The sequence below is a fragment of the Pleurodeles waltl genome, chromosome 6, assembly GCF_031143425.1.
Source record: "Pleurodeles waltl isolate 20211129_DDA chromosome 6, aPleWal1.hap1.20221129, whole genome shotgun sequence".
NCBI lineage: Eukaryota > Metazoa > Chordata > Amphibia > Caudata > Salamandridae > Pleurodeles > Pleurodeles waltl.
The window spans coordinates 169,925,485-169,944,972 of record NC_090445.1 but is presented as its reverse complement, the minus strand read 5'-3'; the positions used below and the strand labels follow the sequence as shown (position 1 = coordinate 169,944,972).

At 43.8% G+C, this 19,488-nt stretch overlaps 1 protein-coding gene across 1 annotated transcript in view; it reads right to left on the bottom strand.

The window, feature by feature from the left end:
• Positions 1–19,488, bottom strand: part of LOC138299471 (amine oxidase [copper-containing] 3-like) — a 70,175-nt gene that overhangs the window by 18,571 nt on the left and 32,116 nt on the right. Inside the window, exon 2 of the mRNA XM_069237738.1 lies at positions 922–1,207. Within this exon, the coding sequence (XP_069093839.1) occupies positions 922–1,207 (286 nt within the window). The remainder of the gene's footprint in view (positions 1–921; positions 1,208–19,488) is intronic.

Genomic DNA, 19,488 nt, shown 5'->3' with positions numbered 1-19,488 from the left:
CATTCAGGGCCAGATTTATGGAGCCCTTGCGCCGTTCCAACGCCACATAAGCATCATTTTTTTATGCTAATATGGCGTTGGAAGGGGAAAAACGCCATGCCATATTTACAAAGTGTCGGCATGCTTGCTATGTGCCACTTTGTAGCCCCTTGCGCCACATTATGCCTGCACCAGGAATAATGTATGCAAGGGGGGCATTCTGGCGCTAGGGGGCTGTAAAAACGGCACATTGCGCCATTTTTATCGGCATTTTTTAACACCTGCTAAGTGAAGGCATTAAAAAGAGACTCCCATTGATTACAATGGGCCTCTGGGTGCTTTGCAGGATTAGCGCCATAAATGTTGACACTAATCCTTCAAAGTGCAGGACTAGCATAAAAAAATATGACGCTAATCACCCTCACTATCCCCATGGGGCGCAGTATTTTAAATACGGTGCTACCAGGCTGCCATTAGGGGTGCAAGAAAAGTGGTGCTGCACTAGGTGCAACGCCACTTTTCATAATTCTGCCCATCAATTTTATATATAGCATCCACAGTTTTTGTATTGTATGCAGTGGATCAAAAAGGCACAGAGGGAAGGTACCTGGCCACGACCTTTCATCTCTTCTTTCACATAAAAGCAGTCTGTGATGACTGTAAATCGGCAAGAGAGCTATTCATGAATGAGTGAATGAATGACTACATAAATGGGTAGTCTCCCATTATATCATGTGTTACATTGCATGACATAAGTATTGTATCATTACACTGACCCTAGCCACTACATTACAAGGTAAGTAGATGTGGAGTTGAGAATGATAAATATATATCTATTTTGACGAAGTATTGGTGGGCGATGTGGAGAATGCGGTATTTTTGCAGGATATTTACGACATTAATATAGCATCAGACAGCACATAGATTATTGCATACTCCTACCTTGCCCAGTTCATTGAATTCTCTACTGGACTTGTTTCAGGCAAATACTCCCCAGCAAAGCTGACAATCTGGATCCTGTATGATCGAGGGTGGCCCCACTTGTTGGTCTGGTTGCTGGCGAAGTGCACATATCGGGGCATTTTGTCATCCAGACGATAAGCAGCTTGGTTTTCCTTTTCTACCACTTGTCGGACGATCTTTGGCCTTTGTATCTGTACTTCTGGTTGCCAAGGGATGTTGAAAGTATCGAACTTCATGTCTTGTGTCAAAAAAGAGTTAGCAGTTCCTAGAAAACAAAAACAAAAGTTGCAATTTGAGGCTTCGCTCTTACTAGCCAACCTTAGAGAAGACAAGATGTTCTGTCTTGTGATACAAAGTTACAAATCTCGATTCACAATCGGATTTCATGTGTACATTCCAGATTTTTATAACAGCCCATTATGTAGATTTTGTTTAGCCTGCCTCGTGGACAGTGCCAACATCTCATCGAATCAGCCCAAATCAATCACGTTGACTAGAAAAGGCACTTACTTGCAGCCTCACACTTATAAACACGTTTGCGTGAACTGCCATAGACATACATGAACAAACGCATAAATATACATTGATATTCACTTTGGTATACACCAAAACAGTGCTTAATTTGTAAAAGAATAAGTGCCAAGTCCCAAAGTTTTGCAAAGAAACCCACAGCCAGCACTATCGAATGCCAGCGTGCCGAATAACAGGGCTGGTACTCTTGTTCCCAAGTCATGCATCTTTAGTCCACCACAAAAAAACTTCCTAGCTCCTTCTCTAACTCTTGCTGGTTCTTTTTAATCGGTGCAGTCTCCCTTTGTCACCAATTTTAGTCTTTCTCTTCCTCTCTCGTTCCCCTTTTTGTGTTTTTCTCAGTCTTTTTCTATATGAAAGTCTGTTGAGGAAAAATAAGCACTGGTTCCCAGAAATGAGTGCCGGTGGCCCCCACCTGAAACCCCTGGTTCAAGTTAAGCACTGACTCACACATTCAGGCAGATGTAACTTGGTGGACTAGAAGCCTTCATTTAAGGAGGGCTCAGTCTTCCTCTTCATAGCCCCACCTCCTCTAGAGCTAGGTGATGCATAGTTCTTGATGATGGAGATGCTGCTCATTCCACCCTCGGAACCCTCCACTCGGTGGATCATACACCAGTGGAAACCACGTAGAAGAGGCCGGTCAGTTTAGCAAAGCCCTTCTAATGCCATTTCCACAGGATTCCTTTTTCTGGAGAACAACCAAGTTAACCCTGGTGGTTCAGAAAAAGCTCTGAAATATACCTCTGAGCTGGGAGCAAACTCTCATAGACACTACAAAAGGTAACAGGTGGAATGCTTTGGGGCAGACAGCTGGACATAGCGCTCCTACTGGGGAAGTCTCAGCACAAAATGATGGGTGAAATGCTTCAACTAATCTCAGCCACCAGTAATGTCTCTGGGCTGCACTGCTACACATTGTTTTTTAGCTCGACTGTGCCATTAGAGACACCTATCATATGCAAACGAGTCCAGGCTTGCAGTGCCTTATAATTCAAACCACTGTGATGTCTGGTAGAAGTATACACAGCCATGAGTTCCATGTGCGATAGGACTCGAGATACACCTCACTGATGAGGCCCAATTACCAGACTCCTGCTTTGGCACCCTGAAATCTACCTCCTATGTTGCTTTGTTGAGCCCTTATAATTTGGATGGGGTTTGTTTTGGGACCAGAAATCTTTACAGCTTTTGAAGTGGAAAGTCAGCATCTGTGACTCAGCTCACTAAGGGCCAGATGTACCAAAGGATTTTACCCATTCTGTGTCTATGGGAAAAAGCTTTCGTACATATTGCCCTAAGTTGCCCAGTGTTGAAGCCATAGGCAAACACCACTGAAACAGCTGAACAACATATAATAGCCAGGTTGCTGCACTGTTTCTACCCACAACTAATAGATATTTTCTTAGTAAACACTGCGTGAAGTCCCCCAAGAAGACCTGAGTGCAGCTCCATAGGATGCAGCTGTAGGAGGCTGGCCTGGTTTGTAGTGGTACCAAGGGGTACTTACACTCTGCACCAGGTCCAGTTATCCCTTATTAGTGTAGAAGAGGTGTCTAGCAGCTCAGGCTGATAGAAAAGGGTAGCTTAGCAGAGCAGCTTAGGCTGAACTAGGAGACGTGTGAAGCTCCTACTATACCACTGGTGTCATATGCACAATATCATAAGAAAACACAATACACAGATATACTAAAAATAAAGGTACTTTATTTTTATGACAATATGCCAAAAGTATCTCAGTGAGTACCCTCAGTATGAGGATAGCAAATATACACAAGATATATGTACACAATACCAAAATTATGCAGTAATAGCAATAGAAAGCAATTCAAGCAATGTACAGTCACAAAAGTTGCAATGAGAGCACATAGGTATAGGGGCAACACAAACCATATACTCCAAAAGTGGAATGCGAATAACGTATGGACCCCAAACCTATGTGAGCTTGTAGAGGGTCGCTGGGACTGTAAGAAAACAGTGAGGGTTACAAAAATAGCCCACCCCAAGACCCTGAAAAGTGGGTGCAAAGTGCACCTAAGTTCCCCAGAGAGCACAGAAGTCGTGAAAGGGGAATTCTGCAAGGAAGACCAATACCAGCAATGCAACAACGATGGATTTCCAGACGAGAGAACCTGTGGAACAAGGGGACCAAGTCCAAGAGTCACACTCAAGTCGTGAGTGGGCAGATGCCCAAGAAATGCCAGCTGAGGGTGCAAAGAAGCTGCCACTGGATGGTAGAAGCTGTGGATTTTGCAAGAACGAAGAGGACTAGGAACTTTCCCTTTGGAGGATAGATGTCCCACGTCGTGAAGAAGCTTGCAGAGGTGTTTCTGTGCAGAAAGACCGCAAACAAGCCTTGCTAGCTGCAAGGGTCATGGTTAGGGTTTTTGGATGCTGCTGTGGCCCAGGAGGGACCAGGATGTCGCCAATTGCGTGAGGAGACAGAGGGGGCGCCCAGCAAGAAAAGGAGCCCACTCAGAAGCAAGCAGCACCCGCAGAAGTGCCAGAACAGGCACTACGAAGAAGAGTGAACCGGAGCTCACCCGAAGTCCCAAAGTAAGGTCCCACGACGCCGGAGGACAACTCAGGAGGTCGTGCACTGCAGGTGAGAGTGTCGGGGACCCAGGCTTGGCTGTGCACAAAGGAAATCCTGGAAGAGTGCACAGGAGCCGGAGCAGCTGCAAATCACGCGGTACACAGCAATGCAGTCTAGCGTGGGGAGGCAAGGACTTACCTCCACCAAACTTGGACTGAAGAGTCACTGGACTGTGGGAGTCACTTGGACAGAGTTGCTGAGTTCCAGGGACCACGCTCGTTGTGCTGAGAGGGGACCCAGAGGACCGGTGATGCAGTCTTTTGGTGCCTGCGGTTGCAGGGGGAAGATTCCGTCGACCCACAGGAGATTTCTTCGGAGCTTCTAGTGCAGAGAGGAGGCAGACTACCCCCACAGCATGCACCACCAGGAAAGCAGTCAAGAAGGCGGCTGGATCAGCGATACAAGATTGCAGTAGTCGTCTTTGCTACTTTGTTGCGGTTTTGCAGGCGTCCAGAGCAGTCAGCAGTCGATTCCTTGGCAGAAGGTGAAGAGAGAGATGCAGAGGAACTCTGATGAGCTCTTGCATTTGTTATCTAAAGAATTCCCCAAAGCAGAGACCCTAAATAGCCAGAAAAGGAGCACAAGGGTAGTATCAGACGCTCCTAGACTGCGTGCCGCGCTTCTCTACTCGGCTTTTTCAGGTTTTGACTCAAAGCTTATCAGGGCTTTCTATGCCTGTCTTAACCTACGTGCTCAATACCTTGTTCACCTGCTGCTGCTTGGGCAGCCATACTACTCTCAGGTCTACTAATCTAATAAGATCATTTTCATCGAACCCACTTAGCTGATTATTACCTACCACTCTGACAGGACGGCCCAGCCTTGATGAAGTCACCTGTGTGACGAAACACGTGTTGGCTGTACATCTATGATGGCACATTGATCTCTAATACCCACGAATAAAGGCATCATCTACTAACAAGACTTGAGACTCTTCTTCAACCTCATACTTCCTCCAACCTACAACACACCATCAGGGATATTCATCCTTGTCATATTATTAGACAATACATTCTGTGTGCTGTGGCCAAATTGTTCCAGCCAGAAAAGGAGGTTTGGCTACTTAGGAAGGAGGATAGGCTAGCAACACAGGTAAGAGCCTATCAGAAGGAGTCTCTGATGTCACATGCTGGCCCTGGCCACTCAGAGCAGTCCAGTGTGCCAGCAGCACCTCTGTTTCCAAGATGGCAGAGGTCTGGAGCACACTGGAGGAGCTCTGGGCACCTCCCAGGGGAGGTGCAGGTCAGGGGAGTGGTCACTCCCCTTTCCTTTGTCCAGTTTCGCGCCAGAGCAGGGCTGGGGGATCCCTGAACCGGTGTAGACAGGCTTATGCAGAGATGGGCACCATCTGTGCCCATCAAAACATTTTCAGAGGCTGGGGGAGGCTACTCCTCCCCAGCCCTGACACCTTTTTCCAAAGGGAGAGGGTGTAACACCCTCTCTCTGAGGAAGTCCTTTGTTCTGCCTTCCTGGGCCAAGCCTGGCTGGACCCTAGGAGGGCAGAAACCTGTCTGAGGGGTTGGCAGCAGCAGCAGCTGCAGTGAAACCCCAGGAAAGGTAGTTTGGCAGTACCCGGGTCTGTGCTAGAGACTTGGGAGATCATGGAATTGTCTCCCCAATGCCAGAATGGCATTGGGGTGACAATTCCATGATCTTCGACATGTTACATGGCCATGTTCGGAGTTACCATTGTGACGCTATACTTATGTAGTGACATATGTATAGTGCACACGTGTAATGGTGTCCCCGCACTCACAAAGTCCGGGGAATTTGCCCTGAACAATGTGGGGGCACTTTGGCTAGTGCCAGGGTGCCCACACACTAAGTAACTTAGCACCCAACCTTTACCAGGTAAAGGTTAGACATATCGGTGACTTATAAGTTACTTAAGTGCAGTGGTAAATGGCTGTGAAATAACGTGGACGTTATTTCACTCAGGCTGCAGTGGCAGGCCTGTGTAAGAATTGTCAGAACTCCCTATGGGTGGCAAAAGAAATGCTGCAGCCCATAGGGATCTCCTGGAACCCCAATACCCTGGGTTCCTCAGAACCATATACTAGGGAATTATAAGGGTGTTCCAGTATGCCAATGTAAATTGGTGAAATTGGTCACTAGCCTGTTAGTGACAATTTGGAAAGAAATGAGAGAGCATAACCACTGAGGTTATGATGAGCAGAGCCTCAGTGAGACAGTTAGTCATCACACAGGGAACACATACAGGGCACACTTATGAGCACTGGGGCCCTGGCTGGCTGGGTCCCAGTGACACATACAACTAAAACAACATATATACAGTGAAATATGGGGGTAACATGCCAGGCAAGATGGTACTTTCCTACAGCAGCTACAGCTGGAGGCCTAATATTGTAGACGTTCTAGCGCTGGCCTAAAAATGGTGCAGTGTTTTAGCCTCAGACCGTGCTGCTACTTGCACATCCCTTTGTTTGCATTCACTGGAATGCTCACTGTGAGACATCCATCACTCCACCGATAGCAAGCAATGGTCCATGGCCAGGAGTCTAGATATGGGCTTTGTGTGCATAATTGTAGCAAGAGAGTTGAAATATTTGATGATGTTTGAGAGGGATATGGTAGGTGTTGAAGACATGAGTAGAGACAGCAGAGTCTTGAGGATACCCTACTCAGTATGGAAGTGAAGAATGGATGGGGTGAGAGAGATTGTTTGCTATCTCTTCAGAAGTTATGATGAGGTTCAGTCCAGTCGTAGACACTTGTATTAAAAGATCACCCCTCGGCCACTATAGTAAGGTAAGACTGAGTACAATACCAAAAGCGATTTAGAAGTCAAGCAAGAGGAAAGCAGGCACAGTTTTTGATTTGTATTACCATGTTTATTAAGCAAAATGCAAAGAGTAACACTGAACTAAAGCCAAAAAAGTGAATAGTTCCCTGTATAAACAGCCCTAGAAAGCCAAATGTTTCTAGTTCTGAAATCACCAAATTTGATTGATATGAATCATAAGATATGTGTTGTTACTGAGATATAGCAATTACAGTAGAAGCCGAAACTGGGCATAAAACAAAGAGGAGTAACTAAAGAAAAACAAAACCAGCACATTCAGCATTACTATAGCAATGGAAAGGTAACAAAACAGGCTTGAAAATCCCTACAAACAAACAACCACCTGGATGCAGTGTATTAAAATGAGCAAGAGCCAGACACATATTTAAAAAAAATATCCAAATGCTGCTTTACAATTCCAGTTCATCAGAGAAGATTTATGTTCTCAATATAACAAGGCAAGGAAGTCACCTGGATCAATCAGCTGTTAACTGAAATGCTGCTATAGGATTTCCAGTTTTGGAGTATTAATGATTGCTGCACCTTTAAAGGCAACGATAAGGTAATGTTTCTGAAATGCATTTAAAGAGGGATCCACGACAAGGTTGGTCCTTAAGACCAATGAGTCTCTGACACAGCCTTCCGAGGTTTGGCAGCCACTTTGAAACCCGCACGCATGCGAGTTCTCAACAACTTGAGTCTTCTTTCCATACATCTTTTGCCCTCTTGAGATGTGTCCAATATTCCTGCATAAAAATATTTTCTTTAAGTGTAAGGAGCCAAGATTCAGGCTAACCTTTGAAATCGTCCTCCAGTGACACAACCAATTGACGTCTTTCCAGTTCAAGTTTGTTTTCCCAAACACTCGTAGATTTCTGGAACCTGTCCAGGTTATCACCAGAAACATGTTTATAAACTAGGAAGATGATGCACCAGCCAACTTTGAAGAGCACAAACGCGTGATCACAGGTTGCCTGACTTATCATTATGGCTCTTAATTTAAACAATTAATGGGGCTTCTGCTAATCTTATCCATCCCTCAAAATACTAAGTTTATATGTAGTGGTGTCAGGATTTCGCCTACCATGCATGATATTGTTAGTTAAGGTCATGTATCCATAGCAATAGCATTTTTTGTTTTCCTAATAACTTTGGTGGCATTTGACGAATCTTCACAAAACTTTCCAAAAACCTTAGCTCCAAACTGGAAAGTTTTGCGATGGATCATGAAGCGGGGGCTGAGAAAAAGGAAGGGTCCCAGAAAAAACACATTTCCCCCATTTGTTTTCCATGGGAAAATTTTACACAACTACAACCAAAAACTCTGAATAGATTTACACCAAATTTGGTAGAAAGCTAGATCTTGGCCCAGAAACAGTGCTTTTTGTGGTCTGAAGTAAATCCGTTCAGTAGTTTCTCAGCAATCTATGTTAAAAAAATATAGATATTTTATGTGGTGGATCCGAAAATCCTCAAGCCAAACCATGTACTCTGATTGGCTGGACGCAACTTGAAGTTCAAATTGCGGCTGCCATCTTAGGACTTGGGGACATAGTCCCCATATCCTCAAAATATAAGATAATAATGATGCAAGCGTTCAGGGGGAGGTACTTGGACCCATTGGATGGTTTGGGGACATCATAAAGGGACAACCTCTGTGATTGAAATTATTAGTTAAAGCAGTGGTTCCCAAACTTTTTCGATCCCCGGCTCCTTTGACCTATTGGCCGTGTTGGCCACGGCTCCCCATTATGTTACTTTTTTTTGGCGGGTGGGGGAACGTAATCCCAGCCTGTACCTGTACCTACACTATTTACAGTTTGACTTCTTAATTCTCTCGTTCAGGTTCCTGAAAACCATTTATTTTAAATTATTTCTTTTCTTTTGTCATAGGGATATTATTAATGGTACTCTGGCGCCCTCCGCTGGTCACAATAATTAATGCAGGGGGTTTTGTTTCCAAAACCACGGTGAAAAGCTACCGATTAAAAGCACCTCCGAGTGGTTTCCAGACTGTGTGCGGCGCCCCTGGCTAATTTTGACGGCGCACCAAGGAGCCGCGGCGCACAGTTTGGGAACCACTGAGTTAAAGGGTTCTTTTTTTGGGTGTTTACTGGATCTGTGGATCCACCACAGTGCTCACCCAGCCCCTGAAGTTTACTACACTTAGATCCACCCAAAAAAATAATTCTATATATATATATATATATATATATATATATATATATATATGCATATATATATTATATTCACCAAATGCATATATATAAATATGTATAATCTATACTTACTTACTTATACATAGTTACCGTCACATTGCATCGTGAGAGTAGCTATGGCATCTTTTCTTAGTTATATTTAGTTTAAAAAGGAGCAGTATGGACTATAGACATGCTTAGGTCCAAGATGTTCAACTGATTTTATATGCTGTTCATATTAAACTGGTGAGATCCACTGCAGTGCTCACCACGGCCCCTGAAGTTTACTACATTTAAATCCACAAATATATATATAATATGATATAATGATATCAAACACGTGTCAGGGGTTTCTTTTGCTCATTGTGCCTAGAGTGGTGATGGCTTTGCCATTTTACAGCTCGGCAAGGATGGCACTGGGCCAATCCTACTCTTAAAACATTGCTAGAAAAACAGACATTTGAGGTGAGCAATTTTTTTTATTTTGTAAGTTTGCGCCGCTTTTGGGTCAAAAAGTGGCGCAAATGTGGCGCTAAAAAAATATCCATTTGGGCCTTAGAGTGTCACTGGTGTTGCAGGGTTCTCCTTCCTGGAGCTGCTCTCCACATAAAATTGGGAACTACCCAGAGTTCTCTCTTCTGTTTTGCATAATTTATGCATCACTCTAACCCTGAAAGGGGTTTGTTTTGACTTATACTGGGTACTCCCTTGTGTTTGGACGAAGCGAAACCTCTCTGAAGAGATGTAATGACATCTAAACACATTTCCTTTACTCATTCCAGGTTGGCTTGGATGGTTTTCTACCAGTCCAAAGCTGTAATACTCGCCCGGTGTGGTGAAAGGCTTTGGTCATTTTTACAGCTCGGCAAGGATGGCACTGGGACAATTCTATACTTAAAGATCTTGCTGTACAAATGGCAAAAGATTTGGTAATTTTCTAGCTCAGCGTGGATTGCACTGTGCCAATCCTATACTAAAAAACTTTGCTAGAGAAACAGACATTTGAGGTGAGCAAATTTAGAGTGTTGCTGGTGTTGCAGGGTGCTCCTTACTGGAGATGTCTCCACCTAAACTTGGGAACTACCCAAAGTTCTCTCTTCTGTTTTCCATAATTTATGTGTCACTCTAACCCTGAAAGGGTTTTGTTTTGACTTATATTGGGTGTTCCCTTGTGTCTGGACAAAGCTAAACCTCTCTGAAGCGATCTAATGACATCGAAACATGTGTCAGGGGTTGCTTTTGCTCATTCCAGGTTGGCTTGGATGATATTTTACTAGTCAAAAGCTATCATACTGTGCCTGGAGTGGTGAAAGGCTTTTGTCATTTTACAGCTCAGCAAGGATGGCACTGGGCCAATCCTGTGCTTAAAGATTTTGCTGTACAAATGGCAAAAGACTTCGTGGCTTTAGAGCTTGGCATGGATGGCACTGTGTCAATCCTATGCTTAAAAACATTGCTAGAAAAACAGACATTTGAGGTGAGGAAATTTAGGGACATATTTATACTCTGTTTGCACTGAATGTGTGTCAAAAATGTTGACGCACATTCGGCACAAACTGTGCACCATATTTAAACTTTGACGCCCACGGACGTCAAAATTCCTCCGTGTGCGTCATTTTTTGGATGCGGGAACCTGCCTTGCGTTAATGACATGCAAGGTAGGCGTTCCCGCCCAAAAAATGACTTTAAGGCCTGTGCACCTTATTTATATTCCTGCGTCATTTTGACGCACAGGAGGGGGCGGGCCTTAAAAAACGGTGCACAGCCTATTGTGCGCCGTTTTTTAACGCCTGGGTGAGGGCAGACGTTAAGGGACCTGTGGGCTCACTTCCATCGTCTCTGACCATGGAAGGAGTCCAGAGGTGCCCTTCCCTGACCCCAGGGACACCCCCTGCCACCCTCGCCCACCCCTGGAGGACACCCATGGATGGGGGACCCATCCCAGGTAAGTACAGGTAAGTTGAGGTAAGTATTTTTATTTATTTTTTTAAAGTGGCATGGGCGGCCTAATATGGGCCCCCCTACATGCCACTATGCCCAATGACCATACCTCAGGGGACAGAAGTCCCCTGGGCATGGCCATTGGGCAAGGGGGCATGACTCCTGTCTTTGCTAAGACAGGAGTCATTTCAATGGGGGGTGTGCGTCAAAAATGGCGCAAGTCCAGTTTGAGGCATGATTTTTGCCTCAAACCTGACTTGCACCATTTTTTGACGCACAACCCCCATTTTCCCCTAAGCCGGCGCTGCCTGGTTTGAGTCATTTTTTTTTACTCTGACCAGTCCGCAGCGCCGGCTAACGTCATTCCTTAAATAAGGCGCCCGCATGGTGCCTAGGAATGGCGTTAGCCGGCGGTAAAAAATTTCACGCAAACCAGCACCGCCGCTGGTTTGCGTCAAAAAGTATAAATATGGCCTTAGAGTGTCCCTGGTGTTGCAGGATGCTCCTTACTGCAGCTACTCTTCACCTAAACTTGGGAACTACCCAGATTTCTCTCTTCTGTTTTGTGTATATATATATATATATATATATACATTCATATAATATTTATATAGTACCTGGCAGTCGCCAGTAGATAGTTATAGTTGGGACCATTTTTTCCATAGACAGAGTGCTTTTTGTTTTGCCAATAACTTTGGCGCCGATTGACGAATGTTCACAACATTTTCAAAACATATACTTCTTTTGGTTCCGCTGCTGTGTTGAAAGTTTTGGGGTGATCTACAAAGCGGGGGCGGGTCCCAGGACATTTTTTCCCCATTTTACATCAACAGGATTTTTCATAGTTTTGAACACAACAAGAGACCGAACTGCTGAATGGAATTACACCAAACTTGGCAGAAAGCTAGCTCTTTGTTCAGAAAACACACTTTTTGTAATTTGGTTTGGAGGAATTAGAGTTTAAAAAATATAGATATATAGGGATGTGGCTCCTCCGTGGATCCAAATGTCCCGGCTGATTGGCTGCCAACACTTCAAGCAGAAAATGTTGGCAGCCATTTTGGGACTTGGCTCCAGCTGCCACATCCCTGAGGCTTTAAACATAAATGAGGGAGGCCACGTGCCCCCCCATGCACCCCGAGGGTCCGCCACCTCTCGGGGGCTGAATTTAAAATAGGAAGATTTTCCATCAGGGACCCCCGGCCCTGGGACCACCACCTCCCTGTGGCCAACTTCTGTTATGTCCTGGGGTGCCCACCCCCGGGATATATCTGTTTACTTTTGCTTGCTGGGATCTGGCAGTTCCAACTAAGCAGAAGCAAACAAACTCCGATTTCTGCAAGTGGGAGTGGTCAAACAGCTCCTCCTTGCAGAAAACGGTGTTTCATCCACCTCAGACCATCACACATCCTCTCACAGAACCGCTCAGAACCTCACCCACCCACTCTCACACCCAGAGACACCCTCTCACACTTATTCTCACACCCAAAGAGACAGACACTTCGGCCGTGCATGGCGCAGAGTTGGGTGGTAATCAGGGGTTGTATGTGCGCAGCATTCGTTGGATTAATGTATAGTAATTTAAATTACTTTATATTTTAATAATATAGAAATTCACAGAAAAAACAAAGGTTACGGGGATGTTATAGTTAGGAAATAGAATTTTTAAAAACATAGAAATTCAAGTAACTATAACTCGTGCCCTTAGGTAACTATAACTCGTTCCCTCGCCATGCACTGCTAATTACCCCAGATATTACAGCACTCACGACAACTTTTATAACATCATTGATATTATAATTGTAACATTTGTTGTAAAATTATTCATTAAAAAAACTGTGCATGGTGGGGGCACGAGTTATAGTTATTTGAAATAACTCTAACTATAACTAAAGGATTTCTAAGGTTTTGTACGAGTAAATTCATAACCTAACTATGACCTCCCTGTAGCCTTTGATTTTTTTACGTGTATATATATATATATATATATATATATATATATATATATATACACACACACACACACATATATATATATATATATATATATATATATATATATATATATATATATATATATATATATATACTTACCTGTGCATAGTTACCTTCATGTTGCATCGTGAGAGTAGCTATGGCATATTTTCTTAGTTATATTTTGTTTAAAAAGTAGTAGTATGAATCAGAGACATTCTTAGGTCCAAGATGTTCAAATGATTCTTGTTCATGTTACACTGGTGAGAATGCAGGGCAAGAAGTGCTTTGGGTGAGAAGCAGGGAAAGGCTGGGGTCTGTAGGGACACGATGCAAGGAGATGGAGATGTTGGTAGTCAGCCCTCAAAAGGCTTTGTAGACTCAGTAGGGTTTGGGAGGTTGTGGAAAGGAGGAGACAGTTTTGCTGTGCCAGTAGTGACAGGGTGGGGTGAAGGATAGAAACAGGAATGGACAGCAGTGAGTAGAGTGAAATTAGAGAGGTGAGGAGGATAATCTGGAGAATAGGTGACAATAGGCGGTTGGATGGGCACAGAGTCATTGAAGAGAAACAAGTGTGAAGATGGGGTGCTATTTGGTCCCAGTTTCTCTGTGCGCTGGGAATCTAAAGTGTGTGTGTGTGTATGTGTAGGTGGGTGCCACTTGCAGCAATGGAGGTGTGGCCGTTCTTATGTAGAGGGAGTGAAGGTTTTAGGGGGAGATGTGTGGGACCAGGGAAAAAGGAGAGATGAAGGAAGACTGCCTTGCTGTAGTTGATTTTCCAACCCCTATCACTTCCTAGAATAAGCCTTTATTGCTCGACTTTGCTACCTCAAAAAAGTCATACATGGAAAGGGAAGCAATTGATTATAAAATTGTATTGCAGCAGTATTAGTGGCTCTATGACACTGATGGTAAAACACTGTATGCATGCAAGATATTGCCAGTCGCTACATCTGCCACAGGAGCCCAGAAAAAGGCCTCATGGAATGAAGAAATTAAGACTTAGGAGCATATTTACAAGCCCCTAGCACCACTGAAGCATCACTTTTCGGGATGCTCGAGTGGCACTGTGCCATGGTTACAAGGCTTAATGCTACCTTGTTAAAACAGAACCTTCATTCAACGCATTTTGCGTGGAAGGGGCGTCCAATGGGTGTTGCTGTGGGCGTTCCACAGCAAGACCCATTGTCTTTTGACACTGCCCCAGATTTACGAGATTTTGTAAATTTGAGGCAGTGCAAAAATCTAACGCCACCCCAGGGGTGGCATTAGCATGGCGCAACAGGAGAAATGCTTTTAGTTCTCCTTGTTTTTTGCTCCTTCTATGTGTGCTGCATTCTGCAGCACGTATAGTAAGAGCAAATCGTCTTTGAAGATTGTTTTTGTGCAGGAAGGTATCCCTTCTTGCACAAAAGCAATCTCCCCCGCAACGCAGCCAACCGAGCATCCATGGCGCAAGGGTGGCTGCATTGGCGCTCGGCAGCAAATTTAACTCCGGTGCAGGGGGAAACACAAAGGTGCGCCATATTCTTGTTAATACGGAGCATCCCTGCCTTTCTAAAGTGATGCAAAGCGGCGCCGCCAATTTTGTGCAGTGCTGCACCACTTTATTATAAATATGCCCCTTAGTGCTTGATTTAGACTTTGGCAGAGAAGATGCTCCATCACAATGGTGACAGAGTACCCTCTCCACCATAATATAGTTCTCCCCAACTCATTTAGGGTCGGGAGGAACTTGAGTATGCAGACGGTGGAGACTACTCTGTCTCAGCTGCCTACATAGACTTCCGACAGCCCAAAGGAGTAAGGTTTGGCCATGTATTACCTACCCTATTTAGAATGGGCTAACAAATGGCCAGTTTTCATTGGCTGGTCAGTCAAAAATTTAAAATGAGCCCGCTGGGGGAAATCTACCACAGTGAGGGGGTCATTTTGTTTTAACTTTCAAACTGAAAATCCTTCTTTTGGAGAAAAAAAAAATTAAATTAAAAAACATTGAAAGTTGATATCCAACTTTGTCACTTTGATGGAGCCATCTGTCAAACTTTTATGTATATACAGGAACTGCTGTCACAGCACTTCGAAAGAAATGTCAGCTGGGCCAGCAGGCATCTCAATTGGCTGGTACATCTGTCCGCCAGGGAGGGTAGAAGATAGAGGTGTTTTTCTTGGCTAGACATTGGGAGAACAGGCTTTGGAAATAGTTCACTTTTGTAGTATCAAACATTGTGATGAATACACTGCGGCCCTAATTATGAGTCTGGCAGTCTAATGCGGCAGTTTGACAGCCACATCATGACTGTGGCAAAGCACCACTGTGCGACCGCCGGCACCGCCACTTTTTTTCCGGCCGACTGCCTGGCAGTGCCGACGGTTTTAATTCGCCAGGGCAGCCCTGCAAGCAAGGGGATTAGAAGTCCCGTGTCCGCCAGCTTTTGAATGGTGGTTCCACCGCCAGGAAAAGGCTGGGGGAGACGTGGTACCGGGTGCTCCATGGGGGCCCATGCACATGGCATAGGCAGTGCAGGATCCACCATAGGCAGCCCCGTTGCGCTTTTCACTGCCTGAACTACAGGCAGTGAAAACCACGATGGGTGCTGCCGCTTGCCGCCAGCTCAATTTCCCGCTGGGCCAGTGGGTGGAAATGCTGTTTCCGCCCGCTGGCCCAGCGGGAAACTCATAATAAGGCCAGCGGGTGGAAAACCGAACTGACGGTCTTCCAACCCAATGAGTTTGGCAGGTGTACTCTGCCACCCGTAATACTCGTAATGAGGCCCAGAGAGACTATTTACCATCATTGAGGAGTTGTGTGGACTTAGAGCAGACCATGTCAGCCATATTGACAATCTGTCTGCTCTATTTAGAGCTGGGCAGACCGCCATGTTTCTGCTGGTAGTAAACCCCCCTGGCTTTGCCCACAGAAACTTAGCATGATGCCCAACAGACCTGAAAATCTCGATGTAAGTACATCAGACTATCCACCCTATTTCCAGCAGATAATCCATGTAAATTTTTCTTTTCGAGACTGGCATGGAAAGCCCAGCATTCCCAAACAGAAGAAAAAAATGTTTGCTGAATGGCCGCATGAGACATGGTAGCCACTTATCAAACTTTCAGTGCCTTCAGGGAAGCATCTTTTGAAGCACAGAGAACTATGCCAGGCCAGGTGAGATATCTAAATGTTGTGAGTGATAATCTGCAAGGGCTGAGGACGTAATGATCTCTGCCACCCTAGTGGATGTCAGGCCACCTGCCAAACTCTGAAGAGGCCCTAAGTCTTTAGTTTGCTCCATTTGTGGGGAAAAGAGAGCACATAAATACAACTGCTTTGAATCCTGTCCAATTCAAGAATATTTGTCTCCAGGAGGAAATAAATGGCATACTGATTTAAAAGCCTTAAAGTATAGAGTGTTACTTAGTGATGTTTTGTTTTGCATTGTCTGTGAAACTGATTGATGGCAGGGGCCTTTTTGTATGGATAAGTATCATACTGAAATCCAGATGTCTTCTAACTAGACTTCAGCCATGAAGCATGTTGTGGCTGGAATGAACCAAGAGGCAGAAGAACTGTGAAATGAGGCTGCATTGTTTTTCATGATGATTCATCAGAAAAAGGATTTCAATTTAGCAGTTTACGGCTTCAGTGGATTGTGAGCTGAAAACATAGCTATGGGCACACATCTTTATTCCACAACTGTGCTTGAAATACCTGAAGGAAAGTGAGCAGGAGGTATGAGTAAATTTTTATCAGAGTAGTCTTTGGATGAACATGTTTTATATCTAAGTTGTTGTATGCCTCTGCGATTAGATTTGTTGATCGCTCAGATGGTACCCAAGTTCTTCTCCCTACATCACTCAACCTAGATGCGGGATGGGATTCTACCAGAACCCTGTTAATGAGTAAAGGGAAAGTTGTGAGTCTTCCTTTGCAACTTTTCCAACACAGAATAATATGCTATGTTCTATATGTAGATATGCTTTAATTAGCGTAACGTTTGAGCAATCATAGGATAAAGTGAACAACGTGTTTGGACATAATAATAAGATTGGTTATGAGCAGTACCAGTATGATGATCAAATTAGAAAGCTGAAAAACGAGAGAAGGAAGGAGGTCACCAAGAAGGAAGGGTTGTTTTGGAAATATGATTTAGGATTTTTAGTAGTCAGTGCTTGGAAGCACAACCAGGGTCCTAGGAAAAAGGGGAAAGCTCAATGATACAAAGCACATGACAAGAGATTACAAAATGAAATGACAGGATACAACTAGAAGCTTGAGGCGAAAGAGATGCAGCCCTTGGTACTGGTGATGGAACCAGAGAAGGATTTGAGGGGTTTCGAAGTTAAAAGGGAAGCTGAATTGTATGCCAAAACAGGAGGACTATACTAGATGCAGTATCCATTTTAATTCAACTCTATCAACTGCAAAATCTTGTAAATAAAAACTAAGAATTATAACTTCCTTTGTAAAGTCCTCTGTGTTCCCAAACATGTTCTACTTTATTTGTATTCTCTTTTTATATAACCGAAGGAGGTTTGCTATGAATAAAGTTGTATGTGTGTTATATGCTTTGAAGATACTACTTCATGGGAGTAGAGTATAATGTGAGGTGAAGGGAATGTCTTCCCATTAATGTCTTAGAATCACTTGCAGCATATTGTTATGTTTGGATGAAATGTTTAGAACTGTGTGTCAAAGCTGGATTTTTCACTTTTTTCTTGGCAATTTCGTTTTCTGATTGGGATTTTCTCATTACTGAACCAGGTGTAGATATCAGTTCAATGGCCACTCATCGTTACAAAGTCACAAGCAGCAGATTGTGTGTTAACAATGCATGACAATGTTAAGGTAGGATTATTATTGACAGTGAAGTGCCGTACCAGGTATGAAAAGGACGTGTGTCCGGTCATGCTTCAAGGGCTCCATTGCATACAAATGAATTCCTATAATGTGGGCTTAGGGATTATCTGAGAATCCAGCCTAGAAAAGATTAAAATAGGGAAAAGGTATGTGATTTTTGGAGGTAATATGTTTTGGTCACTGTAGAAGTCTAGGAGAAGGAGGATGCTCCAAAAAAAGTAAAAATTGTCCTTTGGGTATTACCTTCCAAACTGTAGTAAAGACACTAAAGCTAAATCAATCTAAGAGGCAGTGGTTAAAGAGTTACTGACCCTGAAGAAGGAATTGCCCCACGAATCAAGAAAACATTCAAGAGAAGAGCTAAAGCAATCATTGCGAAATGAAGTTATGAGAATGTAACCTATCATGATACTAATGAGGAAGATCAGTTGTGATGCATTATAGGCAGCTGTGAATGAATTTCGTGAAGCCTTTTCGGATGGCAAACTTCAAGATAGTGAATGCTCTAGAGTAGAGGATGGTTGGGAGATAAAAGATGTACAGGTGTTGCCTAAGTTCAAATACAGATCATTCATCACACCAGATCCAAGCTTTTGGTGGCCTTTAGAGCCTGTGTTGAAGTACACTCGGGCTAAGTTAAAGAAATGTGAAGATCCAGAGCAGAAAAACACTAAGGGGGCAGAGGGTTCTTATTCTCTTGTTAAACATGAGGAATTCCCAAAGCCTGGTGTAGACACAAAAATGGTGCGATAGCTTCTTAAAATGGTGAAACCTAACAAAAAGACACTGGAAAAGCACTTTAGTTTGTGCTCAAATAAAAAACTGGACATTGTGGTCCATTCACTAGAATTTTGGGTTTATTGATTGGAGGGGCAATAGCTACAGTAGCTACAGCTAATGGTATTTCCCTTAGGAACCCTCTGGGTTGGAACCAGCTTGCATTGAGATTTCAAATACGCTCATTATGGCTACATTGCAAATGTATTTTCTAATCAGTGTGGAGGGACTGTGCACAGCATATTAAAAGTAATATTGATAGGGAAAGGTCAAAAAGCAAAAGCTTTCTTGTTTGCTGACTGTTTCGTTAAGGAAATGTGCAAGCATGTTGCTATCTTCACTAATTCGCAACTATGTAATCCTCATTATGAAGGACTTTTAGCAGAGGCATTTTGCCAGGGCTTGAAGATCAAACGTCTCCCACAGGCCTCAAGATCTGTACCATTCTGGACCTGGAAGAGACGTATTAACTGATTTTAAAGGGGACTCCGGATTTTCACCCCACAAGCCAGGCTATTTTAGCAGGAGACAAGGAGGATGAGGACTTCCTCAATCAAACATCATGGGAGTCACTAGTAAGCATAACATTATATTTTGTTCTATCTAGCTAAGATATGGATGTCAGAGATTGTTTTACAAAGAATGGAAAACCCTGACTTCAGAACCTTGGGAACGAGTTCAAATTGAACTTTAGAAAATGTTGCGCAAGACATTCATAGAACAAGTTCCTTTCAAGCAAGCTGTTTTTAAGCAGCATTATTCTGGTACGAAAAAACAGTGTGCAATATCCGGTGTTAAATGTAAGGGGCATAAACAAGCGAGTGATTTATCACCACTTCAAAGTAAAAGGAATCCATCTGTTTAGACA